General features: G+C 44.1%; 1 protein-coding gene across 2 annotated transcripts in view; it reads right to left on the bottom strand.

Annotated features, from left to right (window-relative positions):
* Positions 1 to 24,226, bottom strand: part of PUM3 (pumilio RNA binding family member 3) — a 34,058-nt gene that overhangs the window by 2,730 nt on the left and 7,102 nt on the right. For both annotated transcript variants that reach the window (XM_084755381.1, XM_084755382.1), the window contains exons 5-17: positions 24,091 to 24,166; positions 23,267 to 23,360; positions 22,412 to 22,478; positions 21,008 to 21,182; positions 19,757 to 19,860; positions 18,492 to 18,570; positions 16,171 to 16,269; positions 15,301 to 15,354; positions 13,032 to 13,112; positions 6,811 to 6,953; positions 5,749 to 5,971; positions 3,293 to 3,380; positions 1,249 to 1,339 (exon numbers count right to left, since the gene is read on the bottom strand). In XM_084755381.1, the coding sequence (XP_084611507.1) occupies positions 1,249 to 1,339; positions 3,293 to 3,380; positions 5,749 to 5,971; positions 6,811 to 6,953; positions 13,032 to 13,112; positions 15,301 to 15,354; positions 16,171 to 16,269; positions 18,492 to 18,570; positions 19,757 to 19,860; positions 21,008 to 21,182; positions 22,412 to 22,478; positions 23,267 to 23,360; positions 24,091 to 24,166 (1,374 nt within the window). The remainder of the gene's footprint in view (positions 1 to 1,248; positions 1,340 to 3,292; positions 3,381 to 5,748; positions 5,972 to 6,810; positions 6,954 to 13,031; positions 13,113 to 15,300; positions 15,355 to 16,170; positions 16,270 to 18,491; positions 18,571 to 19,756; positions 19,861 to 21,007; positions 21,183 to 22,411; positions 22,479 to 23,266; positions 23,361 to 24,090; positions 24,167 to 24,226) is intronic.

Here is a 24,226-nt window from a genome sequence, read left to right as displayed (position 1 = left end):
TTCCAAAGCCTGGTAAAGAAACAAAGACAAAACAGTTCCTGTCGCAGCTAATGGGTTCTGACTCTTTAACATGCTCTGGAATATTAACTCATTTACTAAGAAACAGACCGCTTGATCTACATACATGTAAGACCAACACAATCAAAAACAATGACTGACTTAAAAATAAACGAAACCTCAATTGAGGAACTGCCTGCATGTGATTGGCCATGGGTCACTTTCTTGTTAATTGATGGAGGAGGCCCCAGCACAGTGTGGCAAGTAGCATCCGGGGCAGGTGGGCGTGGCCGGGCAAGAAAGGTAGCTGAGGGTAAGCCCGGGAGCCAACTAGGGAGCAGCATCTGTTGAGTTTACGGTCTCTGCTCTGTGCCTGGAGCTTTTGCCCTGACTTTTCTCGGTGATGGAGTATGACCTGGGAGCTGTAAGACAATAAACGCTTTTCTCCTTAGAGGTGATTTTGGCCAGTGTTTTATAACTGAGAAGCAAACCAGGACAGCAACGTAACAGAAGAAAACCAGCAACTGATTCAAATGGCATACAGATGATAAAATATAACATTTAAAAAAATGACTTGTACATTTATAAACCTGACATAATCAAACCAGAGAGCAATCTGCAAGCAAGGCCTCCATTTACACATCACCTTCCCGGTTTAGCAAAACTTTGCTCAATGAAAGAAAATAAACTAAAAAGTTAGGCTTGACGTAGACAGCTTTGTGACAGTTCCCAGAGGCACACAACTTATTCATCAAAGAAGAAGACAATTATAGTTTGGTCAAAACTACAAACGTTATAAAACTATGTGCATTGTAATCATCAAAATTCTGTGACCACTGACACCCAAAAGACAACAGTTAAATCTGAGGACTGAAGAGCTACATTTGCTTTTGAAGAAAAATTAGTCCCATCTGATTATTGTTTGTGTGTGAACACACACAGCTCCTTGCCACAGCATGTGCATATGCGTCCGAGGACAGCTCAGCTTTCAAGGGTTGCTTCCCTCATTGCCTCATGTGGGGTCTGGAGATCCAGTTCTGGTAGTCAAGCTTGGTGGTCCCTACTTGTAATTTCTTAATGTTTGTCTAGACCATGAGTGATGGAGTAATCCCACATTACTGGGAATAAACTCTAGAGAAAGAAATAAAGTTAAAGAAATGAGTGTGTGTGTGTGTGTGTGTGTGTGTGTGTGTGTGTGTGTGTGTGTATGTGTGCGCGTGCGCACGCGTGCGTGACGTCACATCTACCAACCTGGAGAGAATGATGGCGCCTCGGTTGATGCTGGTCCAGGACTTGAGGTTCTTCATGCCAACGTGCTCCACAAGGGTTTTTGCAAAATTACCTGTAAAGTGGACTGGTACTTAGTGAGCATCCCACACACTCTCATCCGTCATCTCTATGCCTGTAAGCTTGCAAGTGTTAACAGAAAAGTTACCAAGTAGTATGTTAATACAGACAATTTTCTTAACTCTGATGCAAATTCCAAACTATTTTTTTTTTTAGCAACCCAAGAAAAACAGATTATTTTTAAAAAGCTCATTTGGTCACATCTGCATTTCTTTATAATATTTTATGATTTAACCTTGACCTACTCAGCAAGTAGATGTTTGACAGTATCAATTCCCATGTGGCACAGACCAGTTCCCCTTACAGGAGAAAGTGTCCCTGGAAGGGACCAGGAACACGGTTAGTGGCTGGGGATTAACCACTTTGGGTACGCATGGCAGTCGCTCTATGATGCTTTCAGAGCCACAGATGGAAAATAATTGATGCCTGTTGTCCCTGGAGGCTGAGGCAAGAGGACTGCCATGCAGTTCAGGCTAGCCAAGCCTCCTCCATCCTGAACACTGCCCATCTTTAACTCTATTGCCAAGGTCTTGGCATGTTATTCACTGTGCCCTCTAACTGGAACTCGCTCTCAGCCAGTGGAGACATTCTAGTGACTGGATCTGGTGCAAATGAAGCAAAGAATGACCTATGTTGAAGGCAAAAATCCCAAGTAGGTACTGTGCGCATATAATAATTCAAAGATACTCGCGGAGCCCACTTAGCTATTCACAGTAAACAGCAATCAGCTCGTGAGACCGTTTGCTTTCCAAAGGTGATCAAAACAAGATACTCTGTCTTGTGTGCATTTCTAGATGCTGCCAGTCTCCCATGAAGGGTGGAATCTAAGGCTTCTGCTGAATCTGAGTGGTCTCACTGCCTGGACCAACAGAACATGGCAGAAGTGACCTGAGATGACCTCTGTGGATTTATCATGAGGCCTAAGCACACAGGTGCTTCGTTCCCTTGGGATACTCCATCCAGACCCAAGCACTGGGCTGGGGAAGTGATCCAGTGAGTAAAGTGCTTACTGCAGGAGCACAGAGGGCCTGAGCTCAACTCCTAGACCTCTGTACTGCCGGGAGGTTATTACTACACACTTACTCCCGTAACTCCAGCATCCCTACATGAGATGAGACATGGAAGAAGGAGAACTCCAGGAAGCACAAGGGCCAGCTAGCCTAGCACAGGGAGCGACAGACGACAAAAGACAAGTCCTGTCTCAAACATAGACAAGGACCGATGTCTAAGCTGTCTTCTGAGTGAGCTACTGTACAGCTATAGCTCAGTGGGTGCACGCCAAACCCAAACAAGGAGCCCTGAGAGGCAGGCAGAGACCAACTGCTCAGTAAACCAGGAAGCCGGGGCAGCTTGTCACACAGCTATACTTAACACAGACAGACAGACAGACAGAGAGACAGACACACCCATTTGTGCTAGAAAGCAATGGCCACTGCAAGCCCAGTCGTGTCATGTTTTAGGACAGTTAGCATTTTTATTATGAAAAATCATTAGAAAAATTTTGGAAATTAAAAACATCTCTAACTCACTTAATCTATGCACCTACCTTTTCAATAATGAATGGGTTGGTGCACTACATATTTTTCTTCAATATTAAAAGCGTCTTACCTAAAAACTGCAGCAGTTCCAAGTCCTTATTTTAAAATGTAGAGTGAGGTGACAGTGCTGTCCTGCACTCATGACTTCCCTAGCCACAGCACTCAAATTGTCTCCAGACACAAATCCACCACCTCACCTTTTCCAAGCTAGTCTACCACTGAGCTACAGCTCAGCCCTTGAAGTTAATCATTACTTATTCACAGGCATGGTTTCTACACAGTTGACAAATCCCACCTGAGCCTAAATGGTCAATATAAAGTCCAGAAATGCAGAAAGTCCACATAGGATGCCCCTCCCAAGGCTCATGCCCCCCCCACCCCCACAAATGATGACACGCTGCACAGCCTACCTTCTCTTCCATTTTCTTTCATCTTTTTATCTTGCTCTATTAACCATTTGAGAACTAGATGTCCTGCAGGATGCTCGGCAACATGAAGCTGGAAGAGAACCAGAAATGTCATTTCAAAAGCTACCCTCGACTCTGGTCCATGGGCCTATCTCTATGCCATATATGGACGGGAATGCAGTTAAGGTTCAGTTTTAAGAACTCTTTACCCAAAATGCCCATCACATTCCCAGGGAGCAGCAAGCACAGCTATGTAGGAGATCGTAGCCCCTGCCAAGCAGTTCAGGGATGGGCAAGTTTCTCTTTGAACAGTACCACACAATGCTCACCTAAAACCCAGGCGACTCTGTGAACCACCCCCGTGAGAACACAGTTCTCCCAAAGAAACCTCTGGGGAGACCACATGGTGTTTAAATATGACTCGCTACAATGACCTAATGAGCAGGCAAAAAACAGAAATAAGAAAACATTCTACAGCTTACTTGCTGGCCTTACCAACTGTTCCCACAGTAGCAGCGGTCTCCCCTCATTTAATATGAGAGACAATGAACACCGTATGCAGAGAGCAGTATTTCATCACACATTCATCTGCTCTGCTGCGGGAAGCCAGGGCCTGAGCTTCAGATCACAACCTACTTGGCTCCTCCAATCCACGTGTCAAAAGCATGCCAGCCACTCAATGCCACACATCCTTTTTATTCAGAATAATGTGTCGGTATTAACACTGCTGAATGTCAGACTTGACCCATGGCTAGAGGGAATTAACGATGGAAAGAATAATTGTGCTGTGAAAAAGGTGCTACTTAACAGGCAGCCCCCACTGTCTCCTGTAAAGGCTCCTCTGTGTTCTCAGGGCCCATAGCCTCAGTGGCTTTAAGCAGTCCTGGGCATCCGGTCACTCTGCTAGAGATTGATTTGGAAGCAGCTGTGACTCAGACCAGTTCTAGCTGAGGACATGGCAGCAAAGCCTGGCTGGAGAGCATCTTACTGCTCCTGCCTTCCTTCCTGCCTGAGGCTGTGATGTGGGGACATGCTGAGGCTGTGGATGTTGGCTGTGACTACAACAAACACATGGAAAGGTGGCAGAGCAGAAGAGCTCACCAGGGGCGACAGAGCCTGCTCCAGTCCAGCACAGCTTTTGTATTGTGATGGTTCAGTGCTGCGACCTCCAGGCACCCCACTACTGCAGCCCTCAGACTGCTATCAGAACTACACAGCTTACTAAAGTCCCTGGGACTGGACTAAAATGCAGATGTTAGCATTCAGCTAACATAAAGGTATCTTTTTAAGCATTCCTGACAGATTTATTGCTTTTTCGATTAATGAATGAAAGGCTTAGAACTTGAACCGCTTATTTTATATCCTTGAGCAATGCCAGGGATCATAATGAAAGGCTACTGTATTTAGCACATAAAGGCCTTTGTGAGAATAAGTGATGGCAGAGGTCAGAGCTTGAAAAAAATGGTGGTTCCTTATAACCGGCTGCTAGCTCAGAGCTCCGTGAGCTTACAAGCCAGCACAGGACAAAGGCCCTGAAAGAGCAGCCTGTTTCCTCTTGTTGACCTGCTGACTTCCAAGCGGGAGTCACGGGCTCACAGAATGCTCCGTTCCTCAGGGCTGCAATGCACCCTCCCCAAGCCCAACTCCTCTCTACCCTTAGCTGAGCTGCTGACCCTCCAGGGCTCAGCTTAGCTCTTTCCGTTTCCAGGATGGCTACCTGGGGACGAGCTGGCCCTCCAGAACCCATAGCTGTCCTTTAGGAGTTTTTGCTTCAGTATTTACTTAAATAATTATTTTACTTCATTCAACAGTGTGTCTTCCGAAAGGCAAGCTTTTGGGGTGCTGGGGAGGACGGTGCCGTCTTCTGTTTAGCACTGAGCAGGTACATGCCGCCAGTGAACTTAAGATGCAACGCAGATTCAAACCATACCCAAGTTAATACAACTAGAGTAATGAGAATGAGCAAGGGCACCGTCTGTCTGAGACTGTCTCACCTAGCTCAGGCAGGCCCTGCACTCCGTAAGAAGCAGAGGATGGTCCCGAACTCCTATTCCTCCCACCTCTGTCTCTCAAGACCTAAGTCCAGGTTTGTAGGGAAGCACCTGAGCAAGTCTTTTTCACGAGTCAAAACTAGGGAAGACTTCATGGATAACTGTGGGTACTGGGATGAGTTAGGCTTTGGATTGGTGGAACCCAGGGCAATGGCGAGGACAGCACATCACGCCGGAGGAAGCAGCTGCCCCAGCATGCACAGACTATTCTGGAAAGGCAGTAAAGGGCCAGTCACAGATAAGCATGTGTCTTTAGGCACTACTGAGAAAGACAAGGATTACCACTATGGCGCTCTGAACTGGCCATTTTTCAAAGTGCTGAATGGCACTGCTGCTAACACTCTGTAGTCTCCATAGCCGGGGGCTCACTTTACAGGCCCTGTGGCTCTGCTGCCAGCGCTACATCACCTCTCCATCCTTGCCACCAGGACACAGTTCTGCAGCCGCCAGACTGGCGATGGCATCCATGGCAGGCTGAATGTCTCCAGTAGCAGATCCCAGGATGTCAGACACCAGCACACATGCGGACTTATCCAGTACCACCTCCTGAGCATGTCCTTGCAGGTAGCTTAGCAGAGCCGGAGAGATGGATTCCAGGAGCTCACGCCGGCGGACCGCGGTGTCTTTCTTACTATTGGAACATGTTGAACGAGGTGGTAAGATCAATGGCCCATCTTGTTATCACAAACTTCTAGGAGCTCATCACAGCCCAAGGCACCGGCTACTGTAAGTGCTGTCTGCCCTTCTGTTGAGCAACTTGGACAGTGAATGAGTGAAGGGTGCAAGCTGGACTTTATCTTCCATTCTCAGGCTATGAACACTACCTGGCACACAACAAGACTTCAATAAAGGAACTGCTTTCTACATGACAGACACAAATGAGTAACCTTTCTGAATCCCACCAATCTTAAATCGAATAATGACAAATCATCATGAGAGACAGGACGTATTCAGAGTACTTTATAGACTGTTCTCAGGACATTAAAATTTATGACACCAGGAGTTTTTAAAGTAAAGAAAAACAAAAATCAAACATCACACTTGAATGCCCACTGTGTGCCAAGTAGGTGTTCAGAGGTGTCTTTCTTTGTTTTTTGTGTTTTGTTTTTTTGTTTTTGAGGCAGGGTTTCTCTGGGTAGCCCTGGCTGTCCTGGACTTGCTTTGTAGATCAAGCTGGCCTCATACTCACAGCCACCCACCTGCCTCTGTCTCTGCCTCCCAAATGCTGGGATTAAAAGCATGCACCACCACGCCTGGCTCAGAGGTATCTTTCAACCTGACACTGCCATTTTCTTTCAAGGTAGCATCTTGAGACTATAAAACTACAGGCTTACCGACAGAATTCGGCAAGAAGTTTTAAAGAAAGAGGGGGAGCGAGGGATGCATCTGAGGATTTCTTGGGAGCCTGTGCTCCTCACAAAGAATCAAGCAGGAGGCAGAGAGGGCGCCAAGCCTCGAGGCAGCCTTTACCTGTGTGCATTGCCGTCACCCTGCTGCAGAAGCGCGATGATCTCTGGGACCGTGTGCGCAGGGTCTCTGGGACTCAGCAAGTACAGCAGGACTTTCCTTCCATATTTGTCAGTTACTATGCTGGGTAAGGAGCCGATGATTTCCTAGACGATTAAAACAAACAGCTGCACTGTTATTTCACTCTCAAAGTTCAGCTGGATTTGATGGGACTGAAGAACACACCCTTGGCTGTTTTCCTCACTGCACTCCCTAGCAAGTATGAAGCTAATTCTGACATGTCTGATCCAAATGCAAAGAATTACATTCAGAACATAGTTAATTCTCTACAGTGGCCGCCATTACTGAATAGCCTGTTTGTATTAACTGATCAAACCCAAGGCCTTTTAAAAAGGTAGAAGAGCTACCTCCATTCATCATAGGGTATTTCTTGGGCCATTATTAAAAAAGACAGCACCTGCTGTGATCGGAGTAGACAGTCAGCTTGTAGGAGCACTTAATGCAGCATGTGCCTGGCCGAAGCGCATGCCTCAGAACTTCCCCGCTGGGACACGAGAGGAAGCTGCACTGTTAATCACAGAGTGGATAAAGGCTTAGCTAGGTTGCTTATTCATAGAAAACAAAGGCTGTTTACTATAGAGAAAAAAACAGAGGGAGACAGAAAATAAATCCAGAAAGACTACACTAAAGGGGGGGCCCACCGCCCTCTGTGCAGTTGGCATCAGCACACCCAGTGCTTAGAACAGAAGTGACAGCTGGTATAGCTAAACACCTAAGGAACTCTAAGACAGAAAGTCACTGGATCCCTTTATTTGACTTCTTTATTTTTAGAGGCAAGTTCTTGCTAGGTAGACTGAAAGGTCTTGAACTGAATGTCAGTGTTACCAGTGTGAGCCACCATGCCCAAAAATAAAATAAAAATTCATCATCACTTTGTTGTAACATCCTAGCTTCCTGTGTCAACTTTTATAAACATTCAAATGCACACACAACTGAGCAGAAGTTACCTGGAGCCACAGAGAGAGCTCAGTCACTTGCTAAATTCACAGGTTAGGATCAGAAGCAGGGATCTGACTAGTCTTGATCCTGACTCTGAATCTGCCAGACCCAAAGTGTACATCCTCCTCTGAAAGGAAGCTGTTCTCTTAAGATGACATGTACTCAGTTCTGGTTTTTTTGTTTGTTTGAAGAATTAAAAAAAAATTGTGTATGAGTGTTGTGAATGCATGTATATCTGTGTACAACATGCATGCAGTGCCTGAAGAAGCCACAAGAGGGCATCGGATCCCTGGCATTAGAGTTTACAGCATTGTGAGCCGCTATGTTCTAGATATTGAACCTGGGTCTTCTGGAAGAGCAGCCAGTGCTCCAGTCCCCAGTCTGCTCTTAAAACAAACAAACACCTATTTATTATTAAAGTAGTGATTTTAGTACAAGGGATTAAAAAAAAAGTCAGTCATCATCCACAGGAGCATAATCAACAAAAAATCAGAACTGCATGTTTGTTGATGATAAAGTCCCAGGCTTCCCTCAACTTCTGCACCAGTGTCTGTACCTGATAGCGCATGACAGTAGCTAGCACTGGCTACATGCTGAGATGGGACCAGACACTGCTGAGTGCTGGGCATCTGCCATGTTGAATGAGCCTCTTCACATCACTATGTCCCAGTTCCAGAACTACAATATCCACCCAGCTCTCTGAATTAACTAGAAATCAAAGGTCACAGCATGACTTGCATTCAAAATATGAAGACATTCAGAAATAGGTCTAACCACCTTAAAAACTAATCTATAATTTCAATCACACAAGAAAAAAATGAACTTAAAATTTCAGCAATAAAAGAAAAAAGAAACAGAAAGAAAAGGAAAAAAATATACAGAATAAACAAACAGACCCAAGTATATGTCATATTAAGAGAACTTTTTCTTTCAGAGGACGGTGTATATTAAGAGCATAGAGTTCTTTTTGTAATCTCAAAGTAAACAAGTCCCAAAGTGGCATTATTATCTGTGCTTTCAATAATGAGATATTTAAAGACCCAAAACATGGGGGACCTTTAGTATGTCTTCAGTGCATCTGAACATCTTTTTCATGGCATAATGAGGAGAGTGGGAGGAAGCAAATCAGCAACGGACAGCACTGACAGGCCCCACACGAGAATCACTCTCACGGCCCAGCCAGCATGCACAATGGCTGCAACAGACTCACTCAGTTCATTAGCTCTCACCAAGCAAGGCGGGCCCTTGCCGAGGCTCCCGGGCACTCTTAAGATGGCTGGTGGTTCAAAACCAAGGCCCACACGGGCAATGGAGGTAGAATGCACAGAAACAGAACAAGCAACAGAATCTTGAGGCCCTGGCCTGTAGTGAACACAGTTATAATAGACATATGTGGGAAAGAAACAAAACTGTAAACTATTTTAGCCACAGGGAGCTAAAATCTAACCGAATAGGCAAAAGAATTAATGACAGTTAAATAATCAGAAGATCTGGGGGAAGGCTAGGTGACTAGGAAGCCCAAGTACTTTAAAACGACTTTATCACAAAGCCCAGCTTTGGGCTGAACTCAGGGCATGCACTCTCTCCAGTCCCAGCCCCCTCCTTCTTTATTGAATACCTAGCATCTGATCTATGGCATTTCTAAGTTCTAAGTTCTATCAGATCAAAGTTACCTGATAAGTATAAATGAAAATATAACCTAAGGAAAATTTCAAGGGAGAGGTAGAGATATGCCTGCGAGCATTACCTAGCAATTGGCCTTAGGAAGCGAAGAGTGATTATCAGCCTGTGATTTCAACCTGACATTATGGTGAAGACAATTACTCTGAAGAGAAAACCCTGCAGGACAGGGTTTCCCAGCGCCTGGGTGGGAAATCTCATCACAGGACCCCACCGGTTAATTTTGACTGTCAATTTAAAACAACCTGGGAAGAGTCTCAGTGCGGAATGGCAGCGGTCAGGAGGACCTGTGGGCGTGACACGTCGTGCTTGTGAGTTGACGCAGGCAGACCCAGTGCACTGTGGGAGGCACCATTCCCTAGGCGGGGGTGCTGACCGGCATAAGGAAAAAACTAGCTGACAACAAGCAAGAATCCACGTGTTTATTCAGTTGGTGACGTGGATGTGAGGCCCTGAGTTCCTGCCCTGACTTCGCCACAGTACCTGTGAACTATAAGCCAAATCAAGCCTTTCTTCCTCAAGGTTGCATTTTGTTTGTTTGTTTAATTTTCACAGATACAGAAATGAAACTAGAACACACACGAAATTATATGGATAGCAAAAGCCAATAAAAATGAAAGAGTGATTCCTGAGGTTTCTTGTTGTTGTTGTTGTTGCTGTGTGTTTATTTTTGGTTTCCAATGCTAGGGACTGAAGCCAAGCATCTTGTGTACTACCTAAGTTGTCTACCAATGAACCTCATAAAAATTCCCCCCAAATAGTTTGGTTTTCCTTTTTAAGATAGGGTTTTGTGTCCCAAGGCTGGCCTCAAAGGTGCTCTGTGGCCACGGATAAGCTGGAACTTCCTGTTCTCCTCTTACTCAAGTGCTGGAGTTCCTAAAAGCCTACACCACCTCGCCTGGTTTACGTGGGGCTGGGTATGCAGCCCATGGCTTACGTGGGGCTGGGTATGCAGCCCATGGCTTATGTGGAGCTGAGTACGTAGCCCATGGCTTACATGGAGCTGGGTATGCAGCCCATGGCTTACGTGGGGCTGGGTGTGCAGCCCATGGCTTCACAGGTACTAAACAAGCACTCTCCCAAATAAACTACACATATAAGTCCAGAATTGGTTTTTAAGAGTGTAAAAATGCTAACCACCCCCATGAAAATAAAGACCAATAAACTTCAGTATAGTCACTAGTGGATTACTTCCTACTTGTCACTGAAAAGTACATGAAATAAACAAAGGTGAGAAAATTATGACCCATAGGTCAAATCTGGCATGTGCCCACTTTCTAGACATCCATCAAGCTAAGGATTTTTTCCCCTTTCTTCTTCTTCTTCACATTGCAAAGCATCCTTTAAAAGTATAAACAAGTAAGACAAACCATATATGGTCCACAAATCCCCAAATAATTGCTATCTACCACTTGACAAAAAAGTAAAGCCTCAGCTCTGTCAATTTTTACTTTTTTTTTTTTAAGATATTATCTTACTATTCAGTCCAAGCTGGCCTCCAAATTCACAGAAATCCTCCAGACTTGGTCTCTCAAGTGATGGGATTCTAGGCATGAGCCACTCTGACCAGCCAGGGTTTGCTTCGCTGTGTCACAGGATGGAAGGCTAAGTACTCAGGTATTTAACATAGGCATCAATACCCCTTCATTCCTAAGCAGCATCTGGCTAGGCTACCCGCTCGTTCATTAGGCGCATCCCTATCAAAGCAGCCAGCGAGGGCATCCCAGAGCAAACGAGATCACACTTTATTTATAATTACGGGCACCTTGGAAAGGACAGTAGATGTGAAATGGCTTGAAGTTAGCGGAAAGGTGAAGGAAACAGCTGACCAGGACGGGACTTGAGTTTGTCGCTCTAGGAAGTAAGCAAGCCCTGAATCGGGTGCTTAGCAATGCTGAACTGTCCCTGGCTAGTTTTCAAAAGCTCCACAACAGAGTTTGTGGTGGATGGGCAGGGAAACGAGAGAGCGATGAGCATAACCGTAGCTTTACCAATCATTTTGGGGCATTTGTCACTGGGAGGCAAGTTCATGAGAGCCGCCTCAACTTAGTCTTCAGGAATGTGAGCCCCACAGCTGTGGACTTCAAACAGATAAGTGCAAGAAATGAAAATGGCTTCACTAGCAAGCTGAAGCGAGGTAAGCCGTTGGGAAGGGTAACCCAGCAGCCAGTTCTGCAACTCCTAAAGGGTGACTGTTTCTCCTTGAAATCCATTTGGAACAGTTATGCATATTTTCGTTTTTTTGTGCAATATTACACAAAAGCACTTTCAATAGGCCAGCCAGTTTCCATTTTTGTGAGACGGCTTTATTCACTGCCAATTCCACAGCCTCACAACTCCGTCACAGGAATTAAAAACAATCACTATTGCTGGGAGTCAAAGGGTACTAAAGTCACAAGGAACATGTCAAAACACTCTTGCCAACTTTTCCTTCCCACAGTCCTGTCCCCCGAGAAGTCATCATAACTTTAAAATAGTCAAGAGCAAAAGTTGGAAAGTGACAGCAGGGGCATGGGAACTCCACAACTGGGATTTACAGCCGCCATCTAGGAAAAGCGCTCGCCCTCCTTCCTTTCCACTCGGGATACATTTGCCAACACCCAGCTCCCCTCCCCCTGGCCTAGAACAGACACAGCACGCCCACCTGAGCACAGGCTCTTCTCTGCCTCTGACACTATGAGTCCCATTTGTCAGCAACATTTCTCCAAGGCTCCACTCACGTGCAAACACAACAGCTTATGTGATTTTTTTCAGGTGGACAATTTGTGTTTACAAAGACTAAGCTGGTTTCAAAATATTCCAGTTTTGGTCACTGTTAGCAAAATTGCAATTTCGTTTCTACACTTGGGTGTCTCTACTTTGTCCATTCAATACTTGTGCATTTTATACACAGGGAAGATTGGGTCACAGGATCAGAATGAGAAAAAGAAGGTCACAGAGGACAGAGGGAACACAGACAGCTCTAACTACAATGTCTACTTTGGAGTAGCCTTTCCAAGAGACCTGAAAGTCAAGTGCAGGGTACAGACATTTACTCAAGTATGACCACCTTGTGGTCACTGCATTAGACCTGAGTGACAGCTAAGATGTAAGAAGGAAGTTAATGTCTCAATTTTAGTAACAACATTTAACCTGACTCTAGAAAAGCTTTTAAGGATGTTACAAGCACAACTGAGTGTTAGGTGTTGTCTTTTCCACCAGTATAACCCAGTCTACAGGAAGTGTGTTAAACTCAATAGCCATTACACAAGGCAGTCACCACTCAAATCCAAGCACTGCTTTGCTTAAAAAAAAAAAATCCAAGCAACCTTAATCCAAAATAGAAATGTATTTAGGTGTTTGAAACAATTATTACCTAGTTACAAGGTTGGGAATCATACAGGATCAGAACCAGCCACTACAATAACACATAACCGAGGTGACCAAATAGTCATAAAAATAGGGACAGAACGCACAGGTCAATGTGTTTACGTAACGTGTAAAGTTAAACTCGCACACCAGCCACTGGCCAGTACAACAGACTCAAGCCCATCCCAATTACTTACTGATATGATTATCTGCTTCACAAGCTTAGTGTCATCAATGCAGTCAAACGCCGCCAGCAGAACCAGGTGAGAGTACTGGCCCTGCAAGAAAGGGGACAGAAAAGATGTTTAACAATTGCAGAGGGCTGGCAAAACGGCTCGTGTGGGTAAGGGCACTTGCTGCCAAGTACAGACGCATATAAAATGTTTGCTGGAATACTAATAATTTAAGGATTCTAGAAACAACTGAAGTGTATAACAGAAGGGACTGGCTAAGTGACTGATAGGACAGCCATGCAATGGAACACTGGAAAGTCACTGTGAGCGAGGCAAGCACGCACGTGATTGAAATAAAGTGGCTCCTGAGATGAGTGAAGGAAACAGATAACGGACAGTGCACACGGTCCATAAGCACTGGTTTCCACTCTCAGGCAGGCACAGCATTGCTAAATGCAAGGTATTTCTGTATGCACAGAAAGTGGTCCACAACTCAGCTTAAAATGCAGTCACAGTGGCACTATCTTAAAAGGCACAATAACACTGAACAGAGAGTGAGGATCATTTCTGCTGAAGTTCGGCAATCATTCCATATTAGTGATACAAGTGAGCAACAGGCAACTCCATGATCACATCTGGAAACTGAACGTGCTTCTTTCAGCAGCAAATATACAAATGTCCTGCAACCCCTTATCTAACTGACATTTACAGACTCCCATAAGTACTCCATAATAATTCTGCCAAGATACCAAGACAGACCTCATGTTAGGCTCAAAGGAAGTCTTAATAAAAATGAAAAGACTGGAATAATAAAAATTTTAAAACCTCAAAACCCAGCAATAACATTTGGGAATCTAAATAATCGATAGTTCAAATCTATTGGTTATGTCTGTCTACCTCATTGCTCAAAGGTAATTCTTAAGTTAAAAAGATGCCAGATCGCTGGGCCCAGTTACAATGCCAAACCAGGATAAAGGCCTCAAAAACATGAATTGGCTAATTACCTCACATGCTGCCAAAATCTAAAATTAGAAAGTCTTAATTTTATGATTTAAAAAATGCCTTACTAATACAGCTTAGACAGAACTTTCCATTAACATCCTGTTTTTACTTTACACAATCCTCATTTAAGAATTTTAACTGAATGTCACAGGGAACTTACTCAACAAGGAAGTGTGACTAGAACACTCTTGTACATCACAAGCCAGAGAAAGAGTACCACATTTCACGGTACAGAAAAGTTAGCTGTCTACCAAATGGTTGCAGGTTGGCTGCAGTCATTCCCAACGCACAGAAGACAACCTACATCACACAGCAACTTCCTCTCTTGCTCTGAGTAACACTGAATTAAGAACTTGACAAATGTTAGCTGTTCTCATAGGATTCTTTCAAAGGAAAAAGGTGAACTTATCACTCATCAGTAATTGGTAAATGTACTGAACTATATCATTAAAATTATATCACTACCATATTTTTAGCATTACTTTGTATTGCTAGTATGGAAACTTATTCAACATTTAAACACAACCAAACTTCTCTTACTTTTATTATTGTGTGGATGGAAATGCGCACGTGCGCGGTGAGAGAGTGAGAGAGAGAGAGAGAGAGACTGCCTGTGCATACGTATGTAGAGGCCAGAGCTCAACTTTAAGTACTTTATCCACTGAGCTGCTCCTCAACTAGAAACAACTAATCCCCAGTTTAAAAAACAAACAAACAAACAAACAAACCTTTTGTATCTAATACTAATCCTCCAAAAGACTGCAAAGAGCTAAAATATTTGTTTAATAGCTCAATCTTTTCATGAATACACTGTAAATTTATACCACAAAAGACACAAATTTTAATTTATTATGGTTTTGGTGGTAGCAAAAACCAGTATTAAGTTTCTGAACTACAACCTGATAGCATTTACTTAGATACTTACGGCTTAACCAGGCAGCTGTAATCCCACGTTTAAGTAACACGTCTGGGGACACTCGTTAAAGCAGGTATAAAGACCAGTCTTTATACACCACAACCAAATAGGGCCTAGGGTGTAGTGTGGAGGCAGGGTGCTTGCCTAGAACATAGGAAGTCTTTTCTCTGATCTCTAACAAAACATATATGATTCATACAGAGAGACAGAACTATAGTATGAACCCTATTTTGCATAAATTAACCTAGAAAAATGGATAGAAAAAGATGTAATAAATTAACTTAAAACAATTTTTCTGTAGTTTTCAAATTTCCCTAATAAACACAAACTCAGTTCGCTTATTGGCTTTAAGAAACGTGCTTTTGTTGTACTCACATTAGCCACCTTTTCCACGTATGTCTTCATTGTTTTCACGATCACTTTCCTGTCCTTAAAAAGGAAAAACTCAATGAACTTTTATTTATTCATTAAGATTACCTCATAGATAATATTTTATGTAGTATTACATTGTCATCAACATTGCCTCTTCATTAATGAAAAGAGAAATTATGAAGCAGAAAGAAAAACCGTGAAGTGGGAACCAATAAACACCTATAAGGAGCCTCTGTAACCTTCAACTTTTATCAACCCATTTAGACACAAATATGGAAGCATGAAATTCTAGGGCACATGCAAATGTAATGGAGTCACCTTTATTATAACCATCCTCTTCCAATTCCTGTTATGCCTTCAAGAAGCTGACGTACAGATGTGTCTAACACATGTTTGTGCAATAGTTGAACTTACAGTAAGTAAGCGGTAGATCAAACACAACTACCATTTAAAGGATGGAACATACCAAATTCTATGATCAAGATAGATGGTCAACTTTTCTCAGAGCACTTAATACACACAGGAGCATACATATAGTGTATTAGCTACTAATTATCTCTTCCTCCCCCTCTCAATATGACCATTAAGTGAAGAGTGAAAGAACAGAACACAGGTCCCCAAACCGCAGGAAGCCAGAGCTGAGCACAGCTGTGTCAGAGGATTTCTTCCTACTTTCAGTGAAACCTTGGTCTCTGCTGAAGCACAGAATACAGGCCCAGAGAAGATGTCAAGGCGTGTGTGTGTGTGTGTGTGAACTTGCAGAAGACAATGCTTATGTACGACTGGGAACTAAAGCCAGACCAAAGGCTACCGACTCAAAGTTAGGGGATCAGCACGTCCAGACTGCAGGCAAGCCGTGGCTCTGACACTTACCTTGGGTGTACCATGCCACAAGCAGTGCATGGCCACTCTAGCACCATCGTGTGTGTGGGCCAGGTACACCACGGCTTCCCGGATGGCTTCAATTAGTTCCTAGAGGAGAGAAGGGGCCAGTTTTAAGTTTTCCCTTGTCTGTGTACAAGAGAGCAGCAAGGCAGAGAATGGAAAGGAGGGAGCCCAGGCAGCAAACCCTGCAGGCAGGAGTTCTTCGGACAGCCTCTTTCTACACATATACTTTTCCATCAGAAGCAGCAAATAAAGTGCCTTGCTAATTTCTAATAAACAGCATAGCAACATTTTCCCTGTATCTATGTTAAAAAGTACTCACATGTGGCCTGTGATATATTCTAATGAGGACAGGAACAGAAGCCAGGGGGCAGTGGTGCCAAGGGAATATTTAACCTGTCAGCTAGGGAAAGAAAAATGCTCCCCCTACATATGTATAAAACAAGCACAATCAAAACTCATCCTGACTGCTGTTTCTTGTTTTAGTTTAGCACATGATTGGATCTCCACAGTCATATGAATTACACTCAAATAAAACACCCAAGTAATATTTCCCAATGAAATCTGTGTTAACGTTTAGGATAGACTTTTAATGACAATTAACCTTTTTGTAAAAAAAAACAAACGAAACCAAACCCTCAGAACTCTAAATTTCTTATTTCCCAGGGTATAAATGAGTCTGTAACCTAATAGCTATAGGGACCCCAAATTGAAATTTTACATTAGGTGAAAAAATAAAAAGTCTGGAAAGAGAAAGGGCTGTACTTTATGTGGAAGGACCATCCTCTCCCGGGGGGAATCTCAAATAGATTTCAGGTCACTTATCTGAACTTAAGAATTTCTCCAAAAGTGCTCCACTATAAATGTGGTGTTTCAATCACAGCTTCTCCCCTCAAGGATTAGGGGACATTGTGGAAGAGTGAGCAGAAAGATTCCAAGAGCCAGAGCTTAAGGAACCCAAGGCAAACAAGTTTTCTGGACTGGACTGGACTGCACTGGACTGGACCAGACGGGACCACAGCATCCAGGAACTCTGAGCAGCTGTTGCTGAGTCAACATTCTATGCTAGGGGCGGGCAGGGTCTTACAAGTGGCCACTTGCAGCTAAAGAAGTATTGACACCTGGTTTTTAGTAGTAAGGCCAGTGGATGGCCCCACAACTGTGAATATATGGGCAGCACAAATTGAACTCCATGGGAGGTTATTTTTTAAAAATGTAAAATGACATAAAATTGGCAAAGGTGGATCTGGGAGGAATTAGGAAGAGAAACGGGATTAATATGATCAAAATACATTATATGTCTGTATGTATGAAATTCTCAAAAATTAATAGAGAACTACTGACTGAGGGTAACACAGGTTCCAATTGTGCTCCTAAGGTCTCTAAAGATTTGCTGTGACTAAATGCTGCCTTCTACTGTCACCGAAACACACTAGCCATGAAAAACCCTACGACACTGAGTTCTGTGGGAAAGAGGAAACTCCCTAAGAGAGCAAGTGCTGTCCTTCCCGTCACGGATGAGGCTGCTGCAGAGAATGAGTCTATATGTTAACTGGAGGGCTGTAAAATTCCTGGGACTCCGTGATAGGCGTATTTGTTAAGAGAAATTTTAGTCAGCCCCTGTGATTAGAAAACGACAGCGAATGGACAATAGCTCACGGCTTGATGAGGCAAGCAAAGCTGAGGGAACTAGAGTGGGAATTCTCGTCTGTAGTCCCACCACTGACTTGAAGGGCAGTGCAATTACCTTCACTGGTCCTCTGCCCTCCATCAGATAAGGTCCAGGTTTTCACGGGCCATTTAGTTTTACATTAAGTATCCTCCTTAACCTTTTAAAGCAGGCTTTTTTTTTTTAAATTTAAAACTATTGGAACACTGAGTAATACTCCTTTCGGTTTAGATTAGCTAGAGGACACTTTCCAGATTGTAACTAAAATGTAAAAATTCAGTAGCATCAATAAACTAGGGTCAGTTCTATTATTTTGGGGGGGGCATTAAGGGGGTTTAGCAGATCTGTGGGTTATCTACAAGAGAGAGGAAGGTACCTGGCACTTCTAAAGAATTATGTGCATCAGAGCAGCATTGCACGATCCTACGAGGTTTTCCCTATACATTTTTATAGTTTGTTTTGTTTTTTGAGACAAGTTTCACCCCACAGTCCAAGCAGGCTCGGCCCTCACTATGGAGCCCAGGCTAACCTCAACCTCATGGCTATCATCCTGTCTCAGGCCCCCAAGTGCCAAATCTCAAAAGCATGTGCCACCATGCTGGCTTTACACTGATGTAAAAATCACAAACCATGGACTTACTGATCGAAGTTTCGGGGGTGCATGAGTAAAAAAGTCCAAGAATACTTTATGAACCAGTGAATGCTTAATCACAGCTTCCCTGGAAACAGAAGAAACAAACAAACCAAAATCAGATCTACCAAAACAGCTGCACAAAGACAGGTAACCTGTGGGTCCTAAAATCACCTAAACAAGTGAAACGGTTTTTACTAAATCCTCACTGTCCTAATCGAGCCCAGGATACAAATGTCCAGCTCTACAGCAGGATGATGCTCCAATCCCTGTGTGTTCTATCAGATGGTCTATCAGCTACACCCCCTCCCAAGTACAAGACATATTAGAAATTCACATGTATACCAAGTTCCTAATGGTTATTTCCTGTCAAATATTCTTCTAAATGTCTCAGTTCCAAAAACAATTTTAGCAGCATTACAATGTGAATGGACCACCACAGTGCCACCAGAAGTGACAACCCCTACTTAACCTATGACCCCTGATGCGATGTGTGGTGAATGTAGGAGTGCAGTGCAGGCTGATGTTCAAGATCAAGGACCTACAAGCTCACACAAATCACGCAAACACACTACAGAAACGAATGCCGTGATGCACGAAGCACTCCCCTACAGGCTTTGCAGACGTTAGCCCATTTCATCTTCATAAAACTTTGCAGAGAATGTGCTATTATCACCTCATTGACACCAGTCCAGAAACTAGGCCTAGAGAGGTGACGCTGTCCATGTTTACCCAGGATGTGGCATTGGGAGCCACACCCATCCTGCATGGTCCCAGAAGCTCTGCACACAACCATTTTGTTAAGGTACAAAGGCATGAAGGTAACACGCACAAAGTTCTAAGTCGACAGTGCAGTTTAAACAATCAGCTGAACGTATAAAGCTTTTTAACACACTAGGGCTCAATATAACACTTTATTTTGAGGGAAAAAAAAGTTTATAAGTTAAGAAAGTTTATAGGGCCAGGCAGTGGTGGCGCACACCTATAATCCCAGCACTCAGATAGGCAGAGGCAGGCAGATCGCTGAGTTGAGGCCAGCCTGGTCTACAAAGCGAGTCTAGGACACAGAGATACTCTGCCTTGAAATAAACAAAACAATTAGCCAATCAGCAGAGCGGTGTCTACCTGCATCAGGCATGGTGTCAAGTTTTATATTCTTGTTTATGCTGCATTACTAACAGGGGGAGGAACCACGACCCCTCCCTGACAAGGATTATGCAAGCTGTGGCTCCTTCAAACGCCTCTTTCTACCTGTTAATAAAACCCTTCCTTACTTTTGGGCCATGGGAGTCAGAATCTGCTTCATTTCATCCATAATAAGCTCGAGCTTTCCTGGCTGCAGCTCCAGCACCTTGTCCAGGGTTGGGTGATCCGCTGACTGAAACACAAGAAAAATCAAATGCCCCCAAATGGAATCACCTCGGAACAGGCAAGAATACAGCCATGCTAAACGAGTTTAAAGTAAATTTGACATGTTTGACATTTCTGGAACAAATTCCTCATATCTGATTCCCTATCTCTACATCTGCCAATGAGTGGTCAGCCCTGTGGGGGACTGGCCCTAGCAACCCCCAGGGATACAAAAACTTGATGGTGCTTAAGACTCTCACAGAAAACAGCAGAGTATTCACACATAACCCATATGATCCTCCAGCACAGTTTACATCATCTCAAGGCTCCTTACAGGACCTAACAAAGCCTAAGTGCTCTGCAGAATTACTATACTGTGCTGTATACACAACGGTAAGGAACAAAGTCTATGCATGTCCAATACAGGCATGTTTTTCTTAATGGTTTTGGTTGGTTGAGTCATAGGATGTGGAACCCATGGGAACTAACCAGATCGCCATCAAGTCTTTCCAAGCAGCCAGCATGTACCTACTCTCAAGTCCTTGTCTTGGTGGTTTTATAAGTGGCTGGATATTCCCAAGGCTGGGGTCACGACAGAAATGCTACAGCAACTCAACTCGGGAACTGAAGCTCCTGGAGGCAACCCTGCGATCCAGTCACTTGTCCTCTGTGCCGCAGAGTTTGAAGTAGGTCCTAGAACAGCACTAGTCCCACCACTGGGCTGGTCTCAGCCTCAACATCTATACTTAACCCAATGCCGGGTCTCTAGTCCCTTTCCTCTCCAGGTCCAAGCCAGACAAAGGTAAGGCAAAATCAGTAGAGAACAAGAGGGAGCCCAGCACACCTCGGCCAGAGCTGGCTATGGAGCAGGAACGGAGCTCCGTTCACTACTGCAGTCTTTGATCTCAGCCTGACTGCAGAAGAGAACGCCGAGGCATCACACACACAGCAGCTGAAAGCACCAAAGCCAGACCGAGCCAAAGGGGATGTAAGGGCAGCACTCGGGAGGAGAGCTTGGAATGACCACTGCTCCCACTGTAGACATATAATCTAAGAGAACAAAGGATAAGGCGCCTCCTAACCCTGGAAAGACACATCCTAAGTACAGGCCCCCGAAACTTAAGAGACCACACAGAAAAATAAACACACTGGGAATGAGCTCCCAGAAAAGCCACCTTGTAAAGCTGAAAAGTGTTTCCATAGAGCTCCTCTGTCAGCATGTTCCTCTGTTCCAAAATGGCTTTGTCGTTGTACGCATACTCCACAATGGCCGATGCCTCTGAGTGCCGCAGCATCTTCCTCACGTGACCTTTAAAACTTCTGATTATCTCTGCAATCTGTGGTTTACTTCTAAAGTCCAAAGGAACACAGGAAAAGTAAATGGGAGCAGAAGAAATCTGGGTGACAGTAATCTACAACTTACTTCTCCAAAGGCCAACTCACCAGTTTGTGTGAGGGGACTCCACCCACCCGGAAGGCTTGGGAGTGGACACATCAAACTCTCTGTTTTTACTTCAATGCTTAGAAGACAAAGTAGGCCATGATCTTAGGTGAGAAAGCCTGGCTCTGCCGAGCAGCTCAAGGAGCTGGGCAAGCTCATTCTTAATTCACTTTTGACAGTACCAAGGTTTGATCCTAGGACCTCATGCACGCAAGTCAGCGCTCTACCACTAAGCTACGGCCACAGCCCTGAAGTCTTTAATTTCTCCGTGCCTCAGCTTCTTCATTCACAACATAGACATGCGCTTCTGGGAGAACTAGCTGGACTACGATGCAGGAAGAACAGAGGCCCGAGCACAGACGGTGCCCTCGCCAGTTCTTTCAACGAGAGCACAGGGAAAGTACAGAGAGGAGAAGGTACGAGTCCAGGGAACAAATGAAAATAAAGCAAGTTACAATTTTCTTTAAAAACAGGATTTATTTTAAAGTATCTGGCAGCTGATAATAGGCAGGAATGGTTAGGAAAAAGTCTTATCAATTGCATGTCATTTTTTTTTCTGATATTATATTCTGGCACACCTAAAAGGCTGGTCTAGATAAGTATCAACTGTCATCATTAAGAAGGTTATCCCACTGTGACAGGTGCTAGCACAATGGCCCACCTCAGAGTCTGTTTATCTGTCCCTCTCCACCCACTACCCTCTAAATACTGGTAACTAAAGTTACTTATTCCAATGCTTTGTTCTATAACTTAAATATATAAAAATAGGTCCTTAATAACGGAGAAGGCACATCATAATTATAGTTACTTCCTGGTTTAAGGTCATGTGCCCCAGAAAGACCACAACTATCTGGAGGAGATCACTAAGATCAGAGATTTTAAGATCACATTTGGGCAAAAGTGGAACCCACAAAACCAAAAGTTAAGAAACAAAACAAGCTGGGCATGGTGGAGCATGCTTGTAACCCCAGCACCCAGGAGGCAGAGGCAGGCAGATCGATGTAAGTTAGACGCCAACCTGGTCTACAAAGTGAGTCCAGGACAGCCTGGACTACACAGAGAAACCCTGTCTTAAAAAACAAAACAAAACAAAAGGAAAAAAAAAAAAAGAAAAAGAAAACACTTTAGGACAACTTACCCATACATGAGAAATTTCTTAACAATATTCCTGGAATATTTGGCTTTACTTAATTCAACCAAGTCACCTGGTGGAGAAAACAAAGCATCTCAAAGATCTGCCATCCTCACTCCAGTTCTCCAGAAACAAAGAATGAAACGTGTACATGGTTCTGGACAGGGCCAACGTGTGCATGGTTCTGGACAGGGTTAACATGTGCATGGTTCTGGGACAAGGCCAACTCTGTTTGTCCCAGGCAAAGAAGCATAGCAATAAGAAAGGGCTTGCAGGAAATGCGGAGCTACTCTCTAGGGAATTCTTTAGCATTCCCAGAGAAAACAAGTGACTTTATTACGAGCAACAAGCACACTGTATAGTAAATGTAATGAAAATGTTGATTTCTTTTAAAACTCCGTTATGTTCTGTGAACAGGGTTTTGTTTTAATTTCAGGCATGGGATATGGGGCTGCCTCAGACTGCCCACAGCCACTAACTATGATTTGTCTCGTGTTCTAGGAGGGGTGTGACTTTTGCCAGCTGAGGATAGTTCATGTTTGGAATTCTGGGGACTCTTGAGAAGGAATAAAAATGCCAGAGTCCTGAGAGGGGCAGGGGCCCTCCAAAGAGGACCTGCTGCTCTGCTGCTGCTGCTTCTGCAGTTCCGTTAGAAAATATCCTAACAACCACAAAGACTGGATTTGCCCCAAGGAACCCGACACTTCTCATCAGCAGGAAGTAGTCTAAAGAGATGTGTGCTATGCACCCTTTCCCTCTAACCTTTCTCCCCAGGGGTGGGAAGGGACTAAGGGACTGGGGTGGAGAAGGGTGGTGGACACAGGAGCCAAGTCAGGTAGCAAGAAAGTGCGGCTACAATACCTTGCAGTTCTTCAAAGGCCTGCTTCCTCTGCTCCTCATTCCCATACTGGATGAAGCACTGGATCACACGTGTTGAGTCATGTGCAAAGGCAATCTGCAGGAGACACCGTTGGAGCGTCTAAACCCCGAATGTCCGAGCAATCACGTTTCTTACTATTTGCATTATTTCTTACATTTTACACCTTTTCAGCTTACACTGCACCTAGGTTGCTTGAGATGGATGTGTAATTATATGGCACATTATTAGCTGGCTTTGCTTCCTATCACATTCGACAGCCGAATAAAGGCAAGAGGCAAGGGCATTCTACCACCTTTCAAATTCCAATCCTAATTAAGACTTCACCCTCACTCAGGCTTACAGGAACTGCAGCTTCGTGTCCTTGAACATCAGCAGGTACTGACGTGGGACTAACCGATCCCGAAGCGCTGCTGCATCCATAACCATAACCACAACAAACAACACAGACGAGATCCCAAGTAAAAGAAAGGTTAAAAGTTAAGACTTTGGAATCCTGTCACCACTCTACCACACTATGGCCCCTCAATTTGGACCAGCATTTCTCACCGAAATCTGTTGTTGCAAAAACTGAACATGAGTGGCCATGCGCTGCAGTCAAAACTCAAGCAAGGATACCGGAGGCAATGGATAAGGTATCCATGAAACAAAAGAGTTCCATTTATACGTGGGTCCTATGACTTAAAGAGCACTCGCGCATGTGCACAGCAGGGGCCAGGCCCCTGTCACAAAGGGCCACTACTCTTCCCTAGGAGCCAAGGCAGCTTGGACTTTATTTACATTGGAGTGATGAGCACACACTACTCACAGTTTTAATCTTCCCTTGAATCAACTTCTGCAAATCACTCATCAGTTTCACTCTTTTTTCCTTGTCGCAATCTTTCCTGCAGAGGAAGCACAGACCGAAGCTATTTTAAACATGAAAACCAAACACCATGCAATAT

Source organism: Acomys minous (assembly GCF_964271855.1).
Source record: "Acomys minous genome assembly, chromosome: 2".
NCBI lineage: Eukaryota > Metazoa > Chordata > Mammalia > Rodentia > Muridae > Acomys > Acomys minous.
This window is presented reverse-complemented; position numbering and strand designations above follow the sequence as displayed.